General features: G+C 42.4%; 1 protein-coding gene across 2 annotated transcripts; it reads right to left on the bottom strand.

Moving 5' to 3' along the window:
• Nucleotides 1-930: 930 nt before the first annotated feature.
• mnta (MAX network transcriptional repressor a) lies at nt 931-20,302 on the bottom strand. Of its 2 annotated transcripts, XM_041941412.1 has the most exons (6): nt 20,066-20,302; nt 14,625-15,213; nt 14,190-14,231; nt 13,818-13,929; nt 4,195-4,387; nt 931-4,021 (listed from the first exon to the last, which is right to left on the bottom strand). In XM_041941412.1, exons 1-6 carry the CDS (start codon nt 20,136-20,138, stop codon nt 3,195-3,197), a joined length of 1,836 nt encoding a protein of 611 aa, XP_041797346.1. In that variant the 5' UTR covers nt 20,139-20,302; the 3' UTR covers nt 931-3,194. The 2 variants fall into 2 exon arrangements, with proteins under 2 accessions (XP_041797346.1, XP_041797347.1); XM_041941413.1 differs by lacking the exon at nt 14,190-14,231.
• Between the last annotated feature and the right edge of the window lie 734 nt (nt 20,303-21,036).

The raw sequence follows: 21,036 nt of genomic DNA, 5'->3' as shown, positions 1-21,036 counted from the left end.
CAGCGAGTAAACAGGGAGAGAAAGTCAAGAAACTAATTTAGAACGAGATTAATCAACTAATCACGTCCAAATGTTTTCCTTTACCTCCTCCTGAGGAAAAAACTGTATGAAACAAACAAAATGAGACAAACGGCACTCACCCAAAGCTGCAAGCTGCAGTAATTACAAAGCACCAGGTGCAACAAATTAGGCTTCCTGAAACGAAGAGTTCAACACAGGCAGTGTAACACTCTGCTATTTAAACTGAAAGAGATCAATCTTGCACAGTTCTCAGGTGCACAGGACACCTGCACTGCAGCGATGGGTTGTTAACAGTCAAATCCCAAACATACACATCTTACCTGCAGATCTCAGATGATGCAAAAGAAGGAGAGAGCGGTGTTCACCTGGGTGCTTCTCAGGCTGACAAGCCGAGCCTCGTCAGGTCACATGACTTTGTTTGCTATAAATCCAGAGGAGAGGTAGATGATGACATCATTCGAGGTAAAGGCCATGGTGACGAGCGGAGTGAGGATGAAGCCAGCCGAGCCAACAGCTGATCCAGTGGGTTGATTTTGTCCGCTACCCTCTGATATATTACTGGTGCTTTTCAAGAAAGCTATAGCGAACACTTTCATACTGGAAGCTTTAGTTTGTGGAGCTGTATTTTGTTATATTGAGGCACTTCTAATATTTAGTCTATTGGTTATAACTTAATTATTTTAAGTCATTCTAAGTCGATTTCTTCTGTCGTCAGTTTGTCCCCCATGTGATGATTTTCTGTTATTGTCCCTTTTATGTAATTCTTCAATCAGTACCTTTGGGTTTTGGACTTTTGGTCAGACAAGACAAGACACCTGAAGATGTCACATTTTTATCAAATGGGAAATCAAACAAATACCATTTGGTTTAAAGCAACAAAAAAGTGGCTTCAGACATTTGTAAACATAATACAATTTATTAAGTATCTTTTTTTTTATAAATTTTAAATTTTACATATTTTCCCCAGGTTTTTACATAATACAGTTAGATCTAAATGCAGCCCAACATTTACAGGCTATATACAACTTAAACTTTCTCCATAGGGAAAACACACAAGTATATTGTTGCTTCTTCAAGTATCTGAATCCCAGTAATTTTTCACACAATTTGTTTTGGTACAGTATGAATTCGAAATGCATTTGATCTGGATCATTTGCATATAATCTGAAGGTGAAGAAATGGTTTGTTCATCTTTGCACTTCAGGAGTTCTCAAAAAAGGGCCCTTGTTGTTACCATACTGTATCAGAACAAAGTACAAAAACATTAAGGGGTGAATACTTTCCAAAGTGGCTGAATGTGATATGAACATGGGAAGAGGTCTGTGTAGTCATCACCCCCTGATATACAGCACTGTACATGGTCCCAGAAAAAACAAACAAACTATATAATCAAATTTACACTGAACAGAAGAAGTTATTCTCCACATAAAACAAGCAACATTAAATCTTAAAATACAAAGTTAAATGTTTACACTTTACATACATATGATACTTTAATAAAGTAATTGCATTTTCTTAAAAAAAAAAGGGCTTAGATTCTGATAAGTGCGCTACTCCATAGGCTTTCACAGGCCAGTACATTCAGATTAAATTAGGAGAGCATAGCATGTTGCTGTTTTAGCAAATGCTATGCAGAACCGCAGGTTTGCTGCTCATTGAGACGAATAGAAATATTCACAGTGCTAGCTTTGGAGAAGGACAGTCTTGATAAAACACATATCAATTGGATTTAAGTCAGCTGCTGAAATCACTTCATAGTGATCCCAACCCAAAATTATGTGTGACAGAGCTTCAATTCTGTGTCAAAAATCTTAAATCCGTACTGCAACTTGTCGAGGATGGCAGCACTGTTGTGGGTCCTCGCTTTCAAACACAATCACTAAATTAACAGGCATGAATGCATTCACAGCATGCAAACACACATCGTGCTACCACTTGCCTTGCAAGACAGCATAGAAACACACTTTATTCATCTAATTCTATATTTCATGGGCCTTTTATGTATTCACATTCAAAATCTCTGGACAGTCAACTCCATGACGGTGTAGCATCTGACTGACATTTAGTCAGATGCTACATGTTTAGCATTTAAAGACACCACTGTCTGTCGTGATGCTTACATTTAGGGGGCACGTGGATGTACAAGTGATCCTATTCGGCAAAAATACTTTAAAATATAGTAGCAGCTGTGACAAAAACATAACATGATCATAAAACACTAACATGTACTTGTTCTCAGTGTACACTTGCCAGTGTGGTTGAAGGACAAATACTAGCGATAAGTAACAAATTGAGAGTCATATATTTTCAACACTAAAAACCAAATCCTGTCAAATCTATGTATTTTCTCCAATTTATGTGGCCGTTGTCTGAATGACCTCCGTCAGCATTACACTTTGTTCACTGTGGCAGGGATAGCAGCAGTGTTACACTGAACATAGTCTGCCAGCAGGGGGGGCTATTGCTGTATGCACTATCACTGCAGACTGCAGCTCCAGTTCAGGAGCTGTAGTTCAGTCCATGATTGCGCTCCAGCCCTGCAGCATGTGCCTCTGCTGGAGAGGAGGAGCTCCTCCAAATCACATTCCCAATGTGCTGGTGGTTATGGCGGGTTGAGCCCTCAAAACTCAATGCAGCCCCTCACTCAATGATCTACTACTGATTAATCCACAGCAGTCACAATGATCTCAAGGAGTCTAACTACCAGCCAGAACCTACATGAACACTGTAACAGGGTGCTGTCATGGACGCTGTGCTGGCAGCGCAACATTTCCCATTATGAAGCCATAAAGCTCATGTGACAATGATTACTGCTCCATTATCTGCAACAATGAGAGTGAGAATCTAAAATGACTCATCTGTCCACTATATACTGCCACATACACTCAACATGATGACTATCAACCACATGCACCCTGGCACATCCTAAATTCAGGATCAAGATTTCAGGACACGGGTAGTCTAGTACTGAAAGAGGTTTGCGTTTTGTCTTAGGAATGTTCCTGGATTTATATCAGCTGCAATGCGTGTGAATGATAGTGAAACTCTGTGGATCATCGAGGTGTCCAGGAGCTCTCCTGTCCTCACTGCGGCCTCGTCGATGGCCTGGTCTGAGGTTGTCCCCTGGCGAGGGGCGTCTCTGTCTTCCGGCCTGCTGGTTCTGTTGGCAGTGTTCAGGCCAGCTTCAGAGTGCTGATGGGGAAGGAGGGCATGGTCACCATTGTCACAGGGTTGAGCACTGTCTGACCCACCAGCTGCGGGTGGTGGGCCACCATTTGGGTGCTCACTGCTGTCTGCTTGCCAACAATGGCGGCGGCTGGTTGGCTAGGTGCAGTGCCGTTCATCTGAGGGTGGGCGTGGTTTATGGTGTGGGTGATGTGACCGACAACAGTTGGCTGTGTGACAGCCACCGGCTGGGGATAGAGGCCCGGTAGGTGCTGGCTCAGGTGAGCCACAGGGTGTACGGTGATGTGGCTGATGGGTTGGTGGCCAGGGGCTAACTGGACAGAGCTGGTGGTGGTGGAGGGAGCCAGGTGGGCAATATGTTTGGGACCCCCTCCCTGGATGACATGGTTGACTGCTTGGATGACAGAGGGGTGCGATACTGAAGCATGGGCAATAACTGTGGGGTGTAGACTGGGCATGGTCACCATCTGTGTCTGGGTGGGGATCAGGGGTTGACTGGGGGTGGTGGGAGTGGTGGATGTTGTGGCTGTGAGTGTAAGTGGGGCTGCAGGCTTGGACACTGGCTGTGGAGGAGTCACTGGCAGTGGCTGGAGCTGAGGCTGGTGGAGAGGGGCTTTGTGCTGGATGGAGACGTGCTGGGTGATGAAGGAGGTAGTGGTGGTGGTGGTGGTGGTAGGTGTCAGGGTTGGTGTCTGAGTGGGTGTAGCAGTCTTGTGCAGCTCAGATTTCATGGTTTGAGGCACGGTGGGTAAGGCAGTCTGTGCTCTCGGCGCAGTATCATCTTCTAGGTCATCATCCATGATGTCTTCACCCTCTGCAACGGCAACACACGAGAGAATAAACTGTCATTAGATCAGATGTGATTTGCTGTATTTACTAACATTTAGATTTAAATAAGGTGGTTTGGTGCAATAGTTGTCATTTTGCAGGAAGGAACTCTGTAGGCCCTGTAGGCCTCCAGTCATCCCACCCTGACCGTCAGCCTACCTGAGGCAGTGGAGGTCGAGGCCTGGTCCTCCTCTGGCTGTACTGTCTGCCGGAGGACGCGGTCGATCTCAATCACATCCATCCACTGGCTCAGGTCATTCTTGAGCTCTGCTAATCGCTGCTGCGTGGCTATCTTCTCTCTGGCCAGTCGCTCCATGTCGTGCTCGTACTCCTTCTCTTTCCGCTTCAGCGTCTGAGAGGAGAGCACAGAAGTTGGTAAAACTCTAAAATTGTGGAACTGAGTGAATCCATGATCGTGTGAGCTGCCGCCAGTGAATGAACACCTTGTTACCAGTTTATTAGGTTCAGAAGTACAGCGTGATGCAATAATCCAACGCAACAACCCCACAATTAATCCTGTATTTGTGAAGCTTTGCTTTTGTTGACACTGTGTCAGAGAAGTGTTGATTCAACTCCATACAAATGACTAAAGTCTCAATTGGTGGTTTTGAATTAGACTACGATATACTGATTTATGTTCACCTCAATAGGGATTAGAGGCATAACGCCGGGGACACATGGGAGGCAAAAGTAGCGCAATAGGTCACTTCTCAGGTGAGCAGTAGCTCGCCTGTTCAAAACCAGAGGCACGTTCTGCTGTTTTCTAATCAATTTAAATTATGTCCAGATTCTGCTTTATTTACATTTTTCTCAACTCTGTTTTTTTCCTTTAATCAAATGGATCTTCTGTCACCATGAGGACAGTAAAACAGATTTGTGATCCAGGCCTTATTACCATCGTCATCCTCACACAGCAAGTAATTCTAAACATTAAGCTTCAGTCAGCCACTAACAGAAGAGGGAGACTGTCTAATTAATGTATATATTAGTCATGTCAGTTAAGCCTCCACCAACAACCAGTGGATTCCTGGAGTGTGTCTAACCCCTGAAGAAAAATGCTCAAAAACAAAAACACCTCACTCCAATAAATTGCAATAAGAAAGCTTGCATTAATGTGCATGCTGTCTTTGAAGCCGATTAATAAGGAATGGGTCACCAAATAATGATTTAAAAATAAACCTGCAACCAGAGCCTGTGTGCAGGGAGCAAAATAACAGAGCCACAGAAGCAGGAGGGAAGGAGGAGGTGGAGGCGACAAGTATGGAAAGTAGGAGGTGCTTCCAGGCAGTGGCTTTCTGTGACCCAATTTCCCCTAACCTGTCAGCTGACACAAGGAAAAAACCAAACAAACTGAGTCCCTGTACACAGCACCACGAGGAAGAAGTTCAAGAATGGATGAAATCAAAAACAACTGGCAACACACTGTGTTCGAATAATGACGAAATGTCAAACAATATCAAGAACTTATTCCCTGGCCAAGGCAACAAGTGATGCTGCTGGGGATTAGTGCTTTGACATCAAACACTTTATATAATTTACTGCATGTCGAGTTCAGCTTGGTCAAACTATCCGACTCAGACTCTGGCCTCGGTGGCAGAGGCTCAGGGAAATGACAACGTGTGAAATCTGTATCCAGCAACCTCATGACTCAGGATCATAAAGCCATTTCCCCTAAGGGTGGACTTCCTGTTAGTCATGCCACCCTGTATTTGTATGTGAGAGATATCTGTGTGTGTTAGTGTACATGTGCGATACATGTGTGAGAGTGTGGTACTGAGACAAGTGCATCTGTATGTAAGACTGGTGTTGTGTGAATCTTACTGTAGCTGTAGAGAGGCTGTATCAGTATCAGTGTGGTCTGTGCATGTGCATCTACAGTACAATATATATACACGTGTATATAAATAGCAAAGGGGGACAAAAGGCGGGCCTTCAGCACCTGTCTCTAGTCCTTATCCAGGATTAGAAATGCACGGGTCAACCGGTCTGTGCTTGGACTGCATCCCACTGGGGGTGTTTTCAGTCACTCACAAACATACACAAACACAGAGGAAGTCCTCTTCACGTATTGGTTTGGCAGAGGGAAGATGCAACAAGAACACAATTAAGACCAATTAAATCCACATAAACAAGCCATTTATTCTGGTTTCTAAGGAAGGTGAAGAATGCTACTTCAAATAATAGGACACTACTAATAGTTACATCAGTACCAGTGTACTGAATCTGCAACAAGCTAATATTAGCCTGGTGGATTTATCAGTATGCAGTAGAATTACAATGGCCTTCACTCAGTACTGGTAAAGACAAACGAGGAGGACACGCTGCTGCCTGCTATACGTCTTGTTACTTGTGACAGTGGTTGAGTGCTTCTGGAAAACCAAAAGAATTCCAGCACTGCACCATTTCTCAGTCAGAAACACTGTTATCCAAAGAAGTCATTGTATTTTAATGGTCTTATGAAGCACGGAGAGTAGGGCTAATCATATACTCCACTGAATACGAATAACATGTTCCCTCACATGTACTCATGAAAATCTGGACACAGATGTGTAACTCGTGACCAGCCATCGACAGCCACTCTCTATCAGCCAGAAGAGCTGTTGATCTCTGTTAAACAGCTGTTCAGTACGAAAACGTTAACAATATCCTCGGCCTCAACACACGATGTACTGAAATGCCCCCATCTTTGGTTGTCATGGAAACAGCTGAAACCCTCCTTAAGGTTTCGTCAGTGACCTAAAAGACCACACACACCATCATGTGCCAAAGGTGCTTTTTAGTTTTCCTTCAGAGTGTTTCTTCTAAAACTCAGCCTGGATGTAATTATGAACACGATTATTCACATGCACTTAGAATCGATTTTCTGGCACAAATACTTAGCGCTTATTGCAAAAGGATTGTCAGTGTGGCAGAATGAAATGGTTAAATTAAAGAGTGTACAAAATATGTGACACGTGGACTGAAAAGGGATGGCTGCCTCCCTTTTACACTCATGTATTAGCAGGCAGCCTTACGTGAGTGGCGCCACAACTGTGCATGCCACAAACTATGACTCATGGAGAGAGAAAACGCTCCACAAACACGGAGACCCACTGAACTCTCTGTTGCAGAGCTGATGGTGGACAGAGCAAACACTGCGCTTGTCTCTGCAGAAACAGCTAGCCTGAGATTAACTATGTAAACCTGATAGGAGAGTCTGTCACAGATGGATCCACATGACTTCACCACCCTGTTAATAATGTCACCAGGTTGGCTGGACTCAAGGTGCCAAGTACCTTTTTGATTCCTCGCACATGGCCGCACCTCTTGGGCCTCCAGACCTCCTCCTCCCAGAGGGACGAGGCCCCACCTTGACATTGTTTGTATGTGAAAATCTAGCTCGGTACAGGGATAGGCTGCATTATGTATGTGTATGTGTGGAAGGTAAACAGTGCTCAAGCGTTGTCACAGGCAATGCGAGTGCCAAGCACATGGCCCCACAGAGAATGGGAGAGGGAGGGCGGCAGATAGCGGGGGGTTGAAAGAGAGCAATACAAGCTGTACTCACTGACTCACTTTTGCAGCAGACGGCACAAGGCTGGGTTTTCTTAAAGGGCCAGGAGCACTGGAGGCCACGTTGCAGACATGCTGCTCGGCCTGGCTGACTGATCACGCTTCTGCATAGAGGTCTTGTGACAGTGTGGTAACCATAAACCCTTGTCTTACTGTGCCTTCAAGCTGGAACAGAGAACTCCATGTGGTGCCTGACTTCAAACAATAAAAGACTTGTCTGTGGAAATAACTCCCTACTTTTGCACCATTCCTCGTGTGCAAGCTTGTGCTGGTCATACCTGACCTGTTTACCTCATCACATCTTAGGACTGATTGACAGTCCAGATCATGCCCCAGTACGTGCACTGCACTGACTGCATGTTGTGACTACAACAACACAGCCACAGTTCTTTTCATGCAAAAACAACCCTTCTGATTAAGATTTTTTCCTTTTTTTCTCCAGAAAAATCATTTTCCTGCAGAAAGACATTATAAACTTACAGTATGTACCACAGCACATGTAACAGTTGATGAGTTTTGACTCATTTTGACTTAAAATCTAAAAAGAAAATACCTGCTATCATTGAGACTTTCACACAGACTAAGCTGAACCCTTAAAAAACCTTGAAATATTAAAGAGCAGTGACCTCGACTGCCGAGACAGGCTGATTATCTTTAATGTTCAAGGCTGAATGAATAAGAAAATGTCAAAGCAATCAGTGCAATTTTGTTTTCAGGCAAGGCTTGATATGCCATTATGTGCACAATGCAATGTCATTTACTTTGAATGCTAAAAATACAACAACAGAGATCCACCTTCCTCCACCTCTATACTCTCTAGATTTTCCCCACCAGATGGCACAACACGTTTCAGACTGGCATTCGGGCTCAAGTGGAGAGAAACAGGTTCAGTCAGCTTTGAGGAGGAAATTAAGCGCGAGTGGAGTAAACCGAGCCTTGTGTTTACCGCTCCATGTTCCCTCCCTGCTGCTGGTAGCTAAGCCTGGTGGTACAGCGAGTCCTGCCTGTTGCAGTGCTGGGCGGGGGCCCAGCACGGGGGGCTGACGTCACGCGGCTCAGGCTAGCCATGTGCTTGCTGCTCATGTGGCCTTAAAAGCTCAGAGAAGCAGGATGGAGGGAGGGGGAGTTGAGAGGAGGAGCTCTAACGCATCAGGGCTTATTTTACAGCCTCGGCTTTAGCAGCGCCACTACAGACTCAGGGGAAAGCCTTCAGGAACAAGATACAGCACATTTAAAGTAAACTCGAAGCCCATGTATAGCTCCGTCATTAATGTAAAAACACTGACACAATCAAAGAAGAAAAATGAACTATTTGCACGAAGGTTCCTGTTGTATTTGCAGAGTCATTTGCACTTTAACAGAAACAAGGAAGTGGAACGTGACCCAAGTTGCTATTGGGCAAGCCAGTGACTTTCTGTGAAAAACTGATAAAATCCTGCCACAGGAGTTACAACGTTAACTGCACTCATTTTCAGGTTCAGAGATAAATCAAACAAAATGTGATGCCCAGCCTAAAGCCTCTTATTTGAACCTTTCCAGAGCTCAGTGTTTTTGTGTGCAGGCTGCTGCCCAGAGGAGGGCAAGGACAAGGGTGGGGAGGGAGGGAGGAGGGACTTTTCAGGGAGAGCGATATAAGCAGGCAGGACATGCGTCTGCACCACCCATTTGAAGATGACAGTGTGTGCACGTGTTTTTTTTTTTTTGGTTGTTTTTCTGGCTTCCCATCACCTTAAGTTCCCTTCTTTTATTCCGTCCCTCTCACCACCTTGTAACAAAGAGACACGAGTCAACTGTTCTGACCTACAACAGATCACCTGTTACGGCACCAGGTTGTGTGTGTGTGTGAAAAAAGTGTTAACCGGTCACTTCTAAGAATTTACTTTTCAAATTAATGCAAAGTTGTCCCGCTCTGATGACACGGTTCATGAGCTTGTCAAAAAATATCTTAATAAGATATGTCTATGAAAAGTGTGACGGTTGCGATGTCTCTCCTCTGTGTATTTACTTTAAACACCTCTCCCGTCCAGCTCAGCCGCTGATAGGAGTAAAAGGAAGGCAGGTCAGTCTGCCAGTCGAACGCAACACACCGAACAGCGTGTTGCTTAATCACACAGAGGAGGGGGCAGAGGGAGGGAGACTGGGTGACGAGCTCTGCACCCACGCTGTCCTAGTTTCCCTCAGTATCCATGCACAGAGTGGAATAACCAAACTGCTGCTACTCAGAGCATCAAATCAGCAGCAGTCTTCTACAAGATGTACATTAGTAAACCCACACCACAGTTATCTTGCAATAAGGGATATGAACAACTACAGGGTTGGTTCTTTCATAGAAGCCTTAAAAGCTCACAAGCAAGCGGTGTTATCAGCTGTCACACCAAATATTACTGCTTACCATAACCAAATGAGTACCTAACAAAATAAAATAAGTATCTAATTATCATATAGGCCAAACATCAAATCCCAGTCATAACAAAGCAAATGTAAATACAATAAAGCTACCACAAGACCACTGGGTGCCCTGTGCACCTGGATCAAGTAATTATAATAATTACAGCACAAATATGACAGCTATTCTTAAATTGCAACACCTGATGCCCATAGGTGAACTCTCAGATTTAAAACTGCCAGCCTACAGTATCTATCTATAGGAGAAAAATGACCCACAGTGAACACTATGACATGCTCGGCAGCACAGTCATAGCCTGAAAGAGTTAAACTAGGCCAGTGGTGGACTTTTGCACCAGCTGTTTACAACCAGGATACTCTCACAGGGAGTGCCTGATTCAAACACATGGTGAGTCACTTGTGGGCATTGCACACATTCCAAATATTAAAGACAGAGTCACTTCAACAGAAGAGAGGTTTTCAATAAGTCTCAAACTTCTTTAGTCTGACTACTGGTAATAAATGTTTATCCGGGACGGATGATGATAAGTGAATCCAACATCCTCTTATCTTGTACTTTGTGTCCTTAAAAATCAATTTTAGCCCTTAAAAAACATCACTGCACTTTTTCCTACAAAGAGGAATGGTTTTGAGCAAAGCAGGGCTACATAAGGTAAAAAGCAACCGTGGCACACCCTCATACGTGATTAGGCTTTCTTTGTTTGTCCGCTTTTTTTAAACAACAAATGCCCCTCCTCTTGTACCCGACACTACGGCTCACATGGCTTCAAAAGAATGGAGCATCCATTGTTCAGTAGTTATCACGAGTGTCACGAAACTTGTACAAACAAGTCATAACCAAATTCACAAACATCTGAGAAATGCAGTACACTGGCTGAATCTTATACGCTGATAATCGCTAGTTGCTAGAATATTTTATTAAACCACAGATACAAAAAATTAAAAACAAGTGTTTAAGGTCTGGCATAGTATAGTGTAGTTGTTTTGTTAGAAGTCTATATAGTAGGGATGTGGAGATTCACCGATTCATATCGGTGGTCCGATATAAACGTTTGCGATGCGACTGCACCGGTAGAATGAACGTGCATCGGATATAATTTACGGGCGAATTCGCGGTGCATCTCTTCTAGCCTATCTACACCGGCAAATCCCATTGTTAAATCGACTATTTCATGTTCTAGTGTTTTCAAGGCAACCTGAATGCACCATCGCGTCCCCAGGCAGTGACGCAAACAGGTGTTGTACACAACAGACAAACGACGCAAACGAGAAAGACGATAGCCGCGATGAGATATTTAATGCACCAAAAAAGACACGTTAATCAAACGTGTGGCAATATTTTGGGTTTTTTGAGCGAGGGGGTCAGCTAGACAAGACGCACGCAATTTGCAAACAATGCCGTGCGGCTATCAAGTAAGTCGGCAGCACGACGCAACAAGCGTTCCCTCTGAACGAGTGTTCAGTACCGCTGGTGACATAGTAATAATAATAATAATAAAACATTTTATTTGGAGGCGCCTTTCAGAACACTCAGTGACACTTCACAGAGCGGGTAAAACACAAATAACACAAGATAAATACAAGCAGAATAAAAAAAAATAGTGGCTGCTCAACGCAGTTTGCTATTCCCAGAACATGTAGACCAGTTAATATTTCTAAAGAAAAACCTGAAACTAAGCCATATGAGGTAAATCAGTGAGGTGTTTGCAGTAAATGGCATTGTTTGATTGCCAGTAGTTGATGTTTTTTGCTTACATTGTGAGCAGTTAAGAAAGACTTGTTAGGAAATGTTATTTATTTACATGTTCAATTTCTTATAGAAATTACACCAATAGGTTTTCCTCCTAATACACAGGAGCACTATGGACACTTTGGAAAGAAATACCTCTATTTGAGCCCCTTGGTGAGAGTATTGTTTACAGCAGCTGTTACTGGCTGCCAGTTATAGTTTTATTTTTTTCTACACTTGATTCTGTAAAACATTGTTATTTGATTTTCATTCTTTGTAAGAAATCAGTCAACTTACTGAAACAAGCACATCATTCTGGCAGACAGTAGTATGTGTTGCTGGTCATGTTATTTGCACTATTCACATGGTGAATACTGTGCTTTCTGAAACTGTTTAACTGTGAAGTTTTATACATTTTGTATAATTATAGAGACAGAGAACATAATTGGGAGTTAGGAGTGTTAATTATAAATACAATTGAATGTTCTGTCTACTGAAATATGTCTTTTAAAAAATATGATTTATTGGTTACTCCATAAAAAAACAAATATTAAATACATCCCTCAAATCGATACAGAGAGTAAAGCAGAATTGTGCTATTGAGGTAAAAAACCTGATGTTACTATTACTCTCTCATATTGCAACTAACTGTATTGAATGATCACATCATATCGAAACATCCTTTTATAGTTAAGTCATATCGTTATCAAATCATTTTTGAATCGCATCGTATCGTGAGCAGGAGTGAATCGTATCGCATTGTATCGATGGGAGCTTCAGTGTATCGTAACTGTATCGTATCGGTGTCAGCGCATCGAGATGCATACCGAATCGGCCTCAGTGGTGGAGATATACAACCCTACTATATAGGCTCGGCCATGTCTCTGAGCCTGAAAGCTTTATATTTCTCTTTCATGTTCAGTATATGAGCGGAATCCCGAGTTTGGAGTTTGAATGCTTCTTTATTGTTTTGACTGGTATAGTATTATTTATGGGGATATTTATATATTCCCCAATGAGAGGGACCCTGTTACACAAGTCTCAGTACAAATTTAGAGCATGTCAGGGAACCTAGGACTTGATGGCATCCCCCAACCAATGTTGGGCACTGTCAGATTGTGGCTTGAGACATTTCAGTTCCTGTTTGAATGTTTCTTTGTTGAGCTGTGGGTATGAACTGACATGAAATGCGTTAGGGTTTTTTTTTCTTGTAGCACAAATCTAAAATGTTTTCCCTTCCGGTGGGAATGTCCACATTGTGTTGAAACGATGGCAGAATAATGTCCAGTCTGTAAATGTTATAATCCACAGACTCCAGAGTACTTTGCCAATATACTGTTAGAAACCTTGGCTATTAGCTAGAGAAGCAAAGACACGTCAGCATCTCCAAGACAGGCGTGCATACCTTGCGGTGAATTGTTAGCAACTGTCCACATTTCCCATCATACACTAGGTATGCTGGACTGAGTAGTTTGTTAAGTTTACTGTTTAATGTTCTACAATGCAAATGCTACTTTTTGTCAGTGTCATTTTTGTGCTGGTTTATAGTTTTAATCATTAGTAAGGGGGCTTTCACATTTCTTGACTCTAACTGCATTTAACTACTGTCTTTGGGAAATCTTGTCTGCTGTGATAAATATCATCTAAAAGGTTGACAACGCTGAAAGCAGCTAATGTCTCTCCTCCCACACTACTGACCACAATAGACAATTCATATGATCAACAGACAATCTGGATCAGTTCATGGATTGGTGATATCAGCCCCATATCCAATAAGTGTTTTACAGTTTGTATCACATGCGATACAGATATTGGAGTGGATCTGTCCCAACTCTAGTTTATACCAGCATCAGGCCACAATAAAACAATTAAAAAAGAGGGCCAAGTTGTGCAAGCATTGACCTACTTATCCTCCAAGTAAAAACGTCAGAGCTAATCATATTATGATGAGAAGTTTCTGATATAACCTTTTGATAACACACTATATGGTCTTGCAGTAGTCCACTCCAGATACTGAACTACATTTTAAATCACTCACAGAGTTCACATATTCAGCAGTAAGACTTGTATCAGACCTCAGAAACCAGCAGCTTACCTGAATGTATCTCAGTGCACTTCTTAGCACACTCAGATTGGAGGTCTTCTTCTCGTCTATGTTGGGGATGTTCTTCTTCAGCGTCTCAAAGCACTCCTTCAAGTGTGCTCGTCTGACAGACACAAGACACGGAGGGGAGATGTGAGAGGGCAGAAATGGCAGAGCCACACTTTGCTTTATTTTAGAATACACAACAAAATTTGTGTTCTTGACTAAAAAAGATAAAGCTTAGCATTAAAATGAAACACAGGAGGAAAACTTTAATCTATTGAACAGAAGCCACTGGGGAAAAAATACACAATGTAACAATACAAATAGCCTCAGATCTCTCTTTCTTTAAGGAGCTCCCTACGGTAGACAGGTTGAACCCACCTGTTTTTCTCAAGCTTGTTATGCACCTCTCTTGTGCCTGCCCTGTAAGAGCACAAACGAGAGCACAGTAAGAATTTGGTGTCCAAAAGGGCAACGAGACAAAAATAATCAAAATCGACCAAACAAGGGTTTTCTTGCTTTGTTGCAAGCAGATAGTTTAGTGGTAATATTCTGTTGTGCATATCCAATTTAAAGTAGAACCATAGTGTTTTAGCAGTGATATACCAATAATGCACCAGCTTCACAAATGCAAACTGGTGCTTGTTTTTCTCCACTTAAGTCATTCCAAAAAACGCTTTGAGGGGTTTTAGGAGCCTACAGCTCAAAAGTGATTAAGGACATTTAACAAACGTACATACTGATCAATTAAAAACAATACTCAGCTGCAGCCCTACTTCAATTAGAATGTAAACAAGTTAATAGGTTTAGACTTACCCTCCAGGCCTCTTCTTGTTATCTAGGTGGCGGCTGTCATCAGTAGGACTCCCCCGGCTGATGGGACCGTTCTGTAGAGGAGCCTGTTGGGGCACGGGGCCCGACTGAGGGAGTAAGGCATGTTGCTGGGGGGGTGAGACGATGGAACCAGGGTAGCGCTGAACCAGCTGCTGGTGTATCTGCTGCTGTAGTTTAGTACTGTTAGTTTGAGCGATGAGCTGTGGGTGATGGTGGTGGTTCTGTATCAGCTGCTTGTGGTTGGCTGTCAGCACGGAGCTCGGGTGGTCAGGTTTGGGTTGTGGAGAGCGTGGCAGAGTAGCGGCAGGTGGCGGAGCGGCTGGAGGTGAGAGCGTGGCGACAGGGAGAGTAGGTGAGCCTGTAGGGTTGGGAGTGACCACTGGGATGGGGATGACAGTAATGGGCATGGGAGGGGGAGGTAGGGAGGGTGGTATGGGCACTGGGTGGCACTCAGTGCGGAGCTCCTCTGCTTTAGAGACATTGTTAATGTGGATTGTTGAGTTATAGTTCACATCAGAGTGCTTCTGCTGTGTCAACTGGTCCAGGCACTGCTTTTCCTTTAGCTCATCCTCTGCAGAAGAAACAAGGCAGGTTAACAGAATAAATAACAGTTTCCTCCTATACACACCAGCACTACAGATCACAGTACCACACCACAAAATATGAATGCCCTTCATATTTGTTGAATGATAGAGATATAACCACTAACAGAACCGTGACCTTGATTAAGATATTTGGGATAGTATGCGATAGGAAATAAAACAGATCGATTTTCAGTTTCGACTGTCCTGACAGACTGGCATATGCTGAATATATACTGACACCTGACAAAATTTTAAAACCACTCCGTAGTAATCAACATAAAACGGACAAGCCAAGGCCTACTACCTGACACATTTATCCCAATTACTCTAATTATAGTAAAAAGGTTAAAAGATTTAGGTGTTTAAAATTTAAAGCTGGAGGTATATCCACACAGAAAATGTTGACCTTCATCACCAAAAACTCTTGTCAGTAGCTCAGAACAGATTTCTGTTTCTCAAGACAGCAGTTAAATGCTAAATAAATTGTACCAAAAAGATAAGGACAAACATTTTATAGCAACAGCAGTAAGCGCTCAATCGCTGACAGATGGTCAGTTTTCTGTGGTCAAGTAGTGAGCAAAACCACTACCAGAATGTAGTATAGGCAGTCTGGGAGAAATCAAAGTCTCAGTTAAGCCATGTTTCTACCAAGCAGTCTGGTTCAGTTCAGTCTGTCACACAATGGAACTATTATTTTTGCTTTTGCATTGACAAAAGTTGCGAATGGTACTTAGACTCATTCCTTTCCATTCCGCTTTTTCATTACCGCTCTGTCAAGGTGCCTAGCACACTGATCTGGGACTTAAAGGTGGAACTACAAACACTGAAGTCCATTGATTGGTCAGAGAGTATTGGAGCAACCAAAGCTGTATGGTCGTCTGCACTCTGATATAGGACTTGCCAAATCTCCTGTTTTTTTTTCAGCAGATTTTTGCTTTGCTGGCTGCAGCCTTTTCTTGTTTCCTAACAAACAGCGGCATACTGAGAAGAAAGAACACGAAACATTCGATATCCTCTATTGTGTTCTTGTTGTTTTGGCAGTATAGCAGCTTTAAAGGTCTTTAAAGGAACTCTTGCCACCAAGACATGTGTGTAGCAAGTACTTCGGTAAAAGGTATCTGAAAGTATGTTAGCTACGATATGTCAGGGAGAGAACATGCTCCATGTTTTGAAGAATAACATAAAATCAAACTTTGCTTGAGACCACTTCTGAAACAGCAGTAGTTGATGAAAAAAAAACAATTTTTTGGTGACTTCAGTCATCCCTGAAGAAATCACATCCAACATGTTGGGGGGTAAAAACTGTACCCGTGGCTTTGTGAAAGAGGTGTAAGTTTAGAGAAAAGTTCGCTGGCTGAGTGTGTACCTTTAAATGTGACATATAATGGGCCTTGCCTTGACACACTTCAGAAAAAAGTGACAAGCTTGACAATAGGTGAAATATTGCAGCATTTTGGCAATAAAAGAGGAGTTGGAATCAAAGAGATGCATCAGCCCTGTCGTATTATCCAATCACATTCAAAACACCCCCTCAATAATGTATGGATGCTGGAGGAAGGGGGTGTCTAGTTGCTATGGCAGCAGTGATGTTCAGTGTTAGAAATGTCAGATACAAGTAGTCGTCATTAACATTACTATGAGGTGGACCGGGGTCCTTGCAGCGCTCTATACCGATCTCTTTACTGCAGAACTAAAGATTCAGTGGCAGAGTGGACTTTATTATGTTACGATACAAGTCTACTACAAACCAATGTCAGGGATTATAACAGACACAAAACTATCAAACCAAAAACACTTCTCCTCAATGTAAAATATAAAGGTAAATGATACATGATGATGTGCCAATGTATTATCATTTTATCGTGAAAATGTCTCATTATTGCAGATCTGTAGCGAGACTAGACAGATAGATAAGACTATATACTCAGTTGTCAATTTATCAGGTACAGTAAAGCTACAAATGGGGTGGACAAAACAATAGCAACACCTGTCAGAAATATTATTCAATGGCAACTTTAAAGTTGTTTGAATATCAAGAAAACTTTTTGATGTGAAGGATACTACTTTTATATTTTCCACTGTTAACAGCAAATCAAGCACAGACTACGGTACAACCTGCCAGCATTGTATTTGTCCAACAGTTAAGGGCTCAAAGTTCAAAGAACATTATAATCCTGCTTTTACACATATACAAACAAACCTTTCACTGAAGCTTTGCCCAGCAATTACAAAACAAAGCAGCAAATTTGATATTATGTGAAGTAGATACAGGCATACATAATCTATATATCTTTTCTTCATACGAAAATATTTATAGGCAGTTATGCAACTTTCTGAGGATGTTCTACCACTGTAAAAATCACGTGGAAGAGGAAGGAACATGTCCAGCTCTAAATAACTCTGGAAAAGAAATTAATAGCATCATATTCAACAGTCAAGTGTGTCACTTGTTGCTGGTGTATATGTTACATTACACTGAAAAAATGTATCTTCAAAGTAAAAAAAAAGAAAAAAACAAGCAAGCAAGAAAGAAAAGAACAAGATGTTCTGTACGGTGCTAACCAGCTTTCAAAAGATCTTGCATGGCCTGTTATGAGACATCGGTAACTTAGTATTGTGGTGCCGACACACACCAGGCCGATGACTGTCTTTTCTGAGAGAAAACCTAAGACACACTCATAAAAACAAAAGGGTTTTCTACAGACATTATATAACTGCAGCAGCACACTGGAAACACTGGCCTACTTTTCTCCACACAGTGACCTGCTCTACAGTAGCAGAGAGGGAGGAGGGGGGGGACTCTGTTCTCCCAATGCAGCATGGCGGGAGGAGCTAGGAGTTGAAAGAAGCAAGAGCTCTCACTCTGAGCTATTCTAACCATCACAAATGCTACTGAAGGTTGGAAAACTACACATTTCAGAATATGCAAAGCTGCTGGATTCGTCCATTTGCTAAAGGAAGGTCACACAGGTCTGCTTTACAGCCTTCACAGAAATACATCACCAGTGCAAGAGGGCAGCGTCCATATCCAAGATATTTTGGCTTACGTTTTGTACAGTGGGAGGAAGCTACACACATCTTTATTTAGTCACTGAGGGACAGCAGTTAATTACATTCTGTTTTGAACAAATTTCAATCATTCAATTCATTTCGATTATGAAAGTAATTTCGCCCATGAAGCTTTAATATAAATCTGCTGACAGTCATACCTGTTGCTATGCCATGATCATCATGGTTTTAAAGCGCAGTGTTTAAAGTTTTACTTCTAAGCTACATGCAAGAGCATTGTAATCTTGTGCTTGTATTTCCTGGAAATGTGGTTGTTACTATTCAACTTGGAGCTGAAAACACACCCTAAAAATGTCCCTTATGCCTAAGTAGGCCAATTGGCAAACAACAACATGCCCAGGTGTGAAAAGTGCTTAATGAGTTTATGGTTGTGGGACCTCTGCTCTACATGTGCTGATTGAAGGATACGTTCTAGTGATTAAACATTTCTCAGCTTTCTTTTTATTAATGTTCTTACATAAAAAGATGTCTGTTTATATTCTTTTTTTTAATAAGACGATCTGTATTTGTGCAAATATGAAGGTAAAAGTTACATATTTCAGTGGGTGCCACACTGAAGAATACATCTCGAAACAAACACAGAAAACAAAAAGGCACTAAATCTTTGGGAAAACATTTGGATTCTGCTTGTGAGTCTTTATTGGCAGTAACATGTTGTCATAGACTACCAATACAGCTCATACCACAGTTAGTATGGAAGTGAAACACATTGCATGTCTTGGTTTTAGCCATTGAGGCACGGACCATTTCACAATTCATTTCTACAGAGTTGGAGGTTTTCACCAGATTGCTGTAGTGACTCATCTTCTTCATACACAATCTTTGGGAGGGGTTGCCCAGCACGCACGTGGTGAAAGGGGCGGGACCACCCCCCCACCTGCTGCTAACATATGGAGGCGTGGTTGGTTGGTCACGTCATCGACAGACATTCAAAGCTCCCCGCAAGCGTCTGAAAGCTAGGGGTTTTTTTTGTTTGTTTCTCTTTTACGAGACAAGCAGACATGAAACATGCAGATAAGCGGTGTTTCAACATCACAGACACATTATATTTTTGAAGCAGCAGTAATGATTGAAGAGCACAGATGCATGAAGGGGAAGCCTGAAAGCCAGAGTCACTTGATCCCCCGTCAGGTCATTATGTAAAACGAGCTTGGCATTCCCTGCGCCACCGCCCTTTATCGCCCCGTGTTTTGTTTTGTTTTTTTATTTTAAATGTCTCGCAGCAGTGCGTGCAGTCAGCCACACATATGCAGACAAGAACATGCAGAAACAGAAAGGATGTGTGAACTTTACACGGATGCTACTGAGCAGCCTACCACTTTAACAACCCTGTCTATGCAGCAGGTTTCAATGCAGTAACCCCTGATACTGCAGCAGCCCATGTATGTTTATTAGCTGTTGTAGGCAGCTATGATTCAGGGTTACGACACAGGCAAAATGTTAGATAAACCAAAGCGGCAGTTACTACATTAGCTAATAAAATCCTGCAACGCGTTTTAAAATAAAAACGAATATGAAAGTAAAAGTAAAATGTCACATACCGACCGAAAGACATTCGCCTCAGCAGGTAGTCATATTTTTATTTAAAAGCACCAAAAGCGGTGATTTTTATACTGGAATTAGTTCGTGAATGGCGCTGACAAATCAACCATACACAGGGTTTGTCTTGAACTGAGAAAATAAGTCATTCAGAATCGTGTTTCACTGATATTTAACAGCTACCAATGTTAGAAACACACAAACTATATTTTTAATAAAATACAAACTTACCACGTGCTTTCTGTTGTTGCTGGGCTTGCAATTCCAAAAACTTGGCTGCTTCCAAAAGCGTTTCGATGCTCATTTCTGTCCAGTTGGAAGGACTGTGGCTCAATTTTTCAAGAGAAAGGCGATAAAGCAAATGCAATATGCGCCTGGGCACGACAGGGAGAGAGGTTCCCAGTCAAAAGCTGGAAAAAGGGTAATCGGATACCCCCTCAGTAGAAACTCTACCACTTACATAGGAGAGTTACAAACAAGATGGCGCTCAAAGTAGTGGGAACAAATAAGGTTTGTGAATCACGCAGCGTGTGTAACCGCCCACCGAGAGGCACACTCCCTCCCGTGCGCATCGGGAAGGAAATGACAAAACACGGAAAATGAGTCGGATGGGAGTAACGACTGTGTTATAAACGACTGAGTCGTGTCCATTACAGTTGCTCAACTGACCCTACACTGGCCTGCGCGCTAACTTTAATATTTTGTTTTTACCAAGATGCAATAAAATGATGCCAGAGACGGTTGGCAGCTAGCTAAGTGCTAACAGTGTTGTTTGTAATGCGTCACTTAGCAACCGCTTAAGCTAGCCGACTAAACAGCCTTCTATAACCTGGTGTTACATGGCACGACAGAAGCGTTTAGGGACGGTCGGGAATTACAATTTAAAGGCTTGTTACACGACTTACATTTTCTTCATATGCTGTCTTTGCGTTATATTGGCTAAAATATTATGCGTACTTGCGGCTTGTTCATGAAAATTCACTCTGGAAACACTAAGATAGCGCCAACGTTATTTCAGTATGTTAAAATGTTATGCTTGTTTACCAGCGCCTGGACTCTCCGCAATTTACAAGTGGCCATGACTGCAGTAAATTTACATCTACTTAATGTATTGTTCAACCACCAATCAGCGTGAAGAACAACAAGGTATGGCATCGGCACACATGGATACAGCCGTTGTAATGCTCTCTCTCTCCCGCGTC

Source organism: Chelmon rostratus, chromosome 7 (assembly GCF_017976325.1).
Source record: "Chelmon rostratus isolate fCheRos1 chromosome 7, fCheRos1.pri, whole genome shotgun sequence".
Lineage (NCBI taxonomy): Eukaryota > Metazoa > Chordata > Actinopteri > Chaetodontiformes > Chaetodontidae > Chelmon > Chelmon rostratus.
The sequence above is the reverse complement of the archived record's forward strand: the minus strand, read 5'-3'. Positions and strand labels throughout refer to the sequence as shown.

Excerpts from the sequence above, each read along its gene's own strand:
- mnta (XM_041941412.1), bottom strand. The coding sequence starts at position 20,138 with ATGAGCATCGAAACGCTTTTGGAAGCAGCCAAGTTTTTGGAATTGCAA. Across the intron at positions 15,214-20,065 it reads GCAACAACAGAAAGCACGTG|AGGATGAGCTAAAGGAAAAG; the intron begins GTAAGTTTGTAT and ends TTTCTTCTGCAG. Across the intron at positions 13,930-14,189 it reads AACAAGCTTGAGAAAAACAG|ACGAGCACACTTGAAGGAGT; the intron begins GTGGGTTCAACC and ends TGTGTCTGTCAG.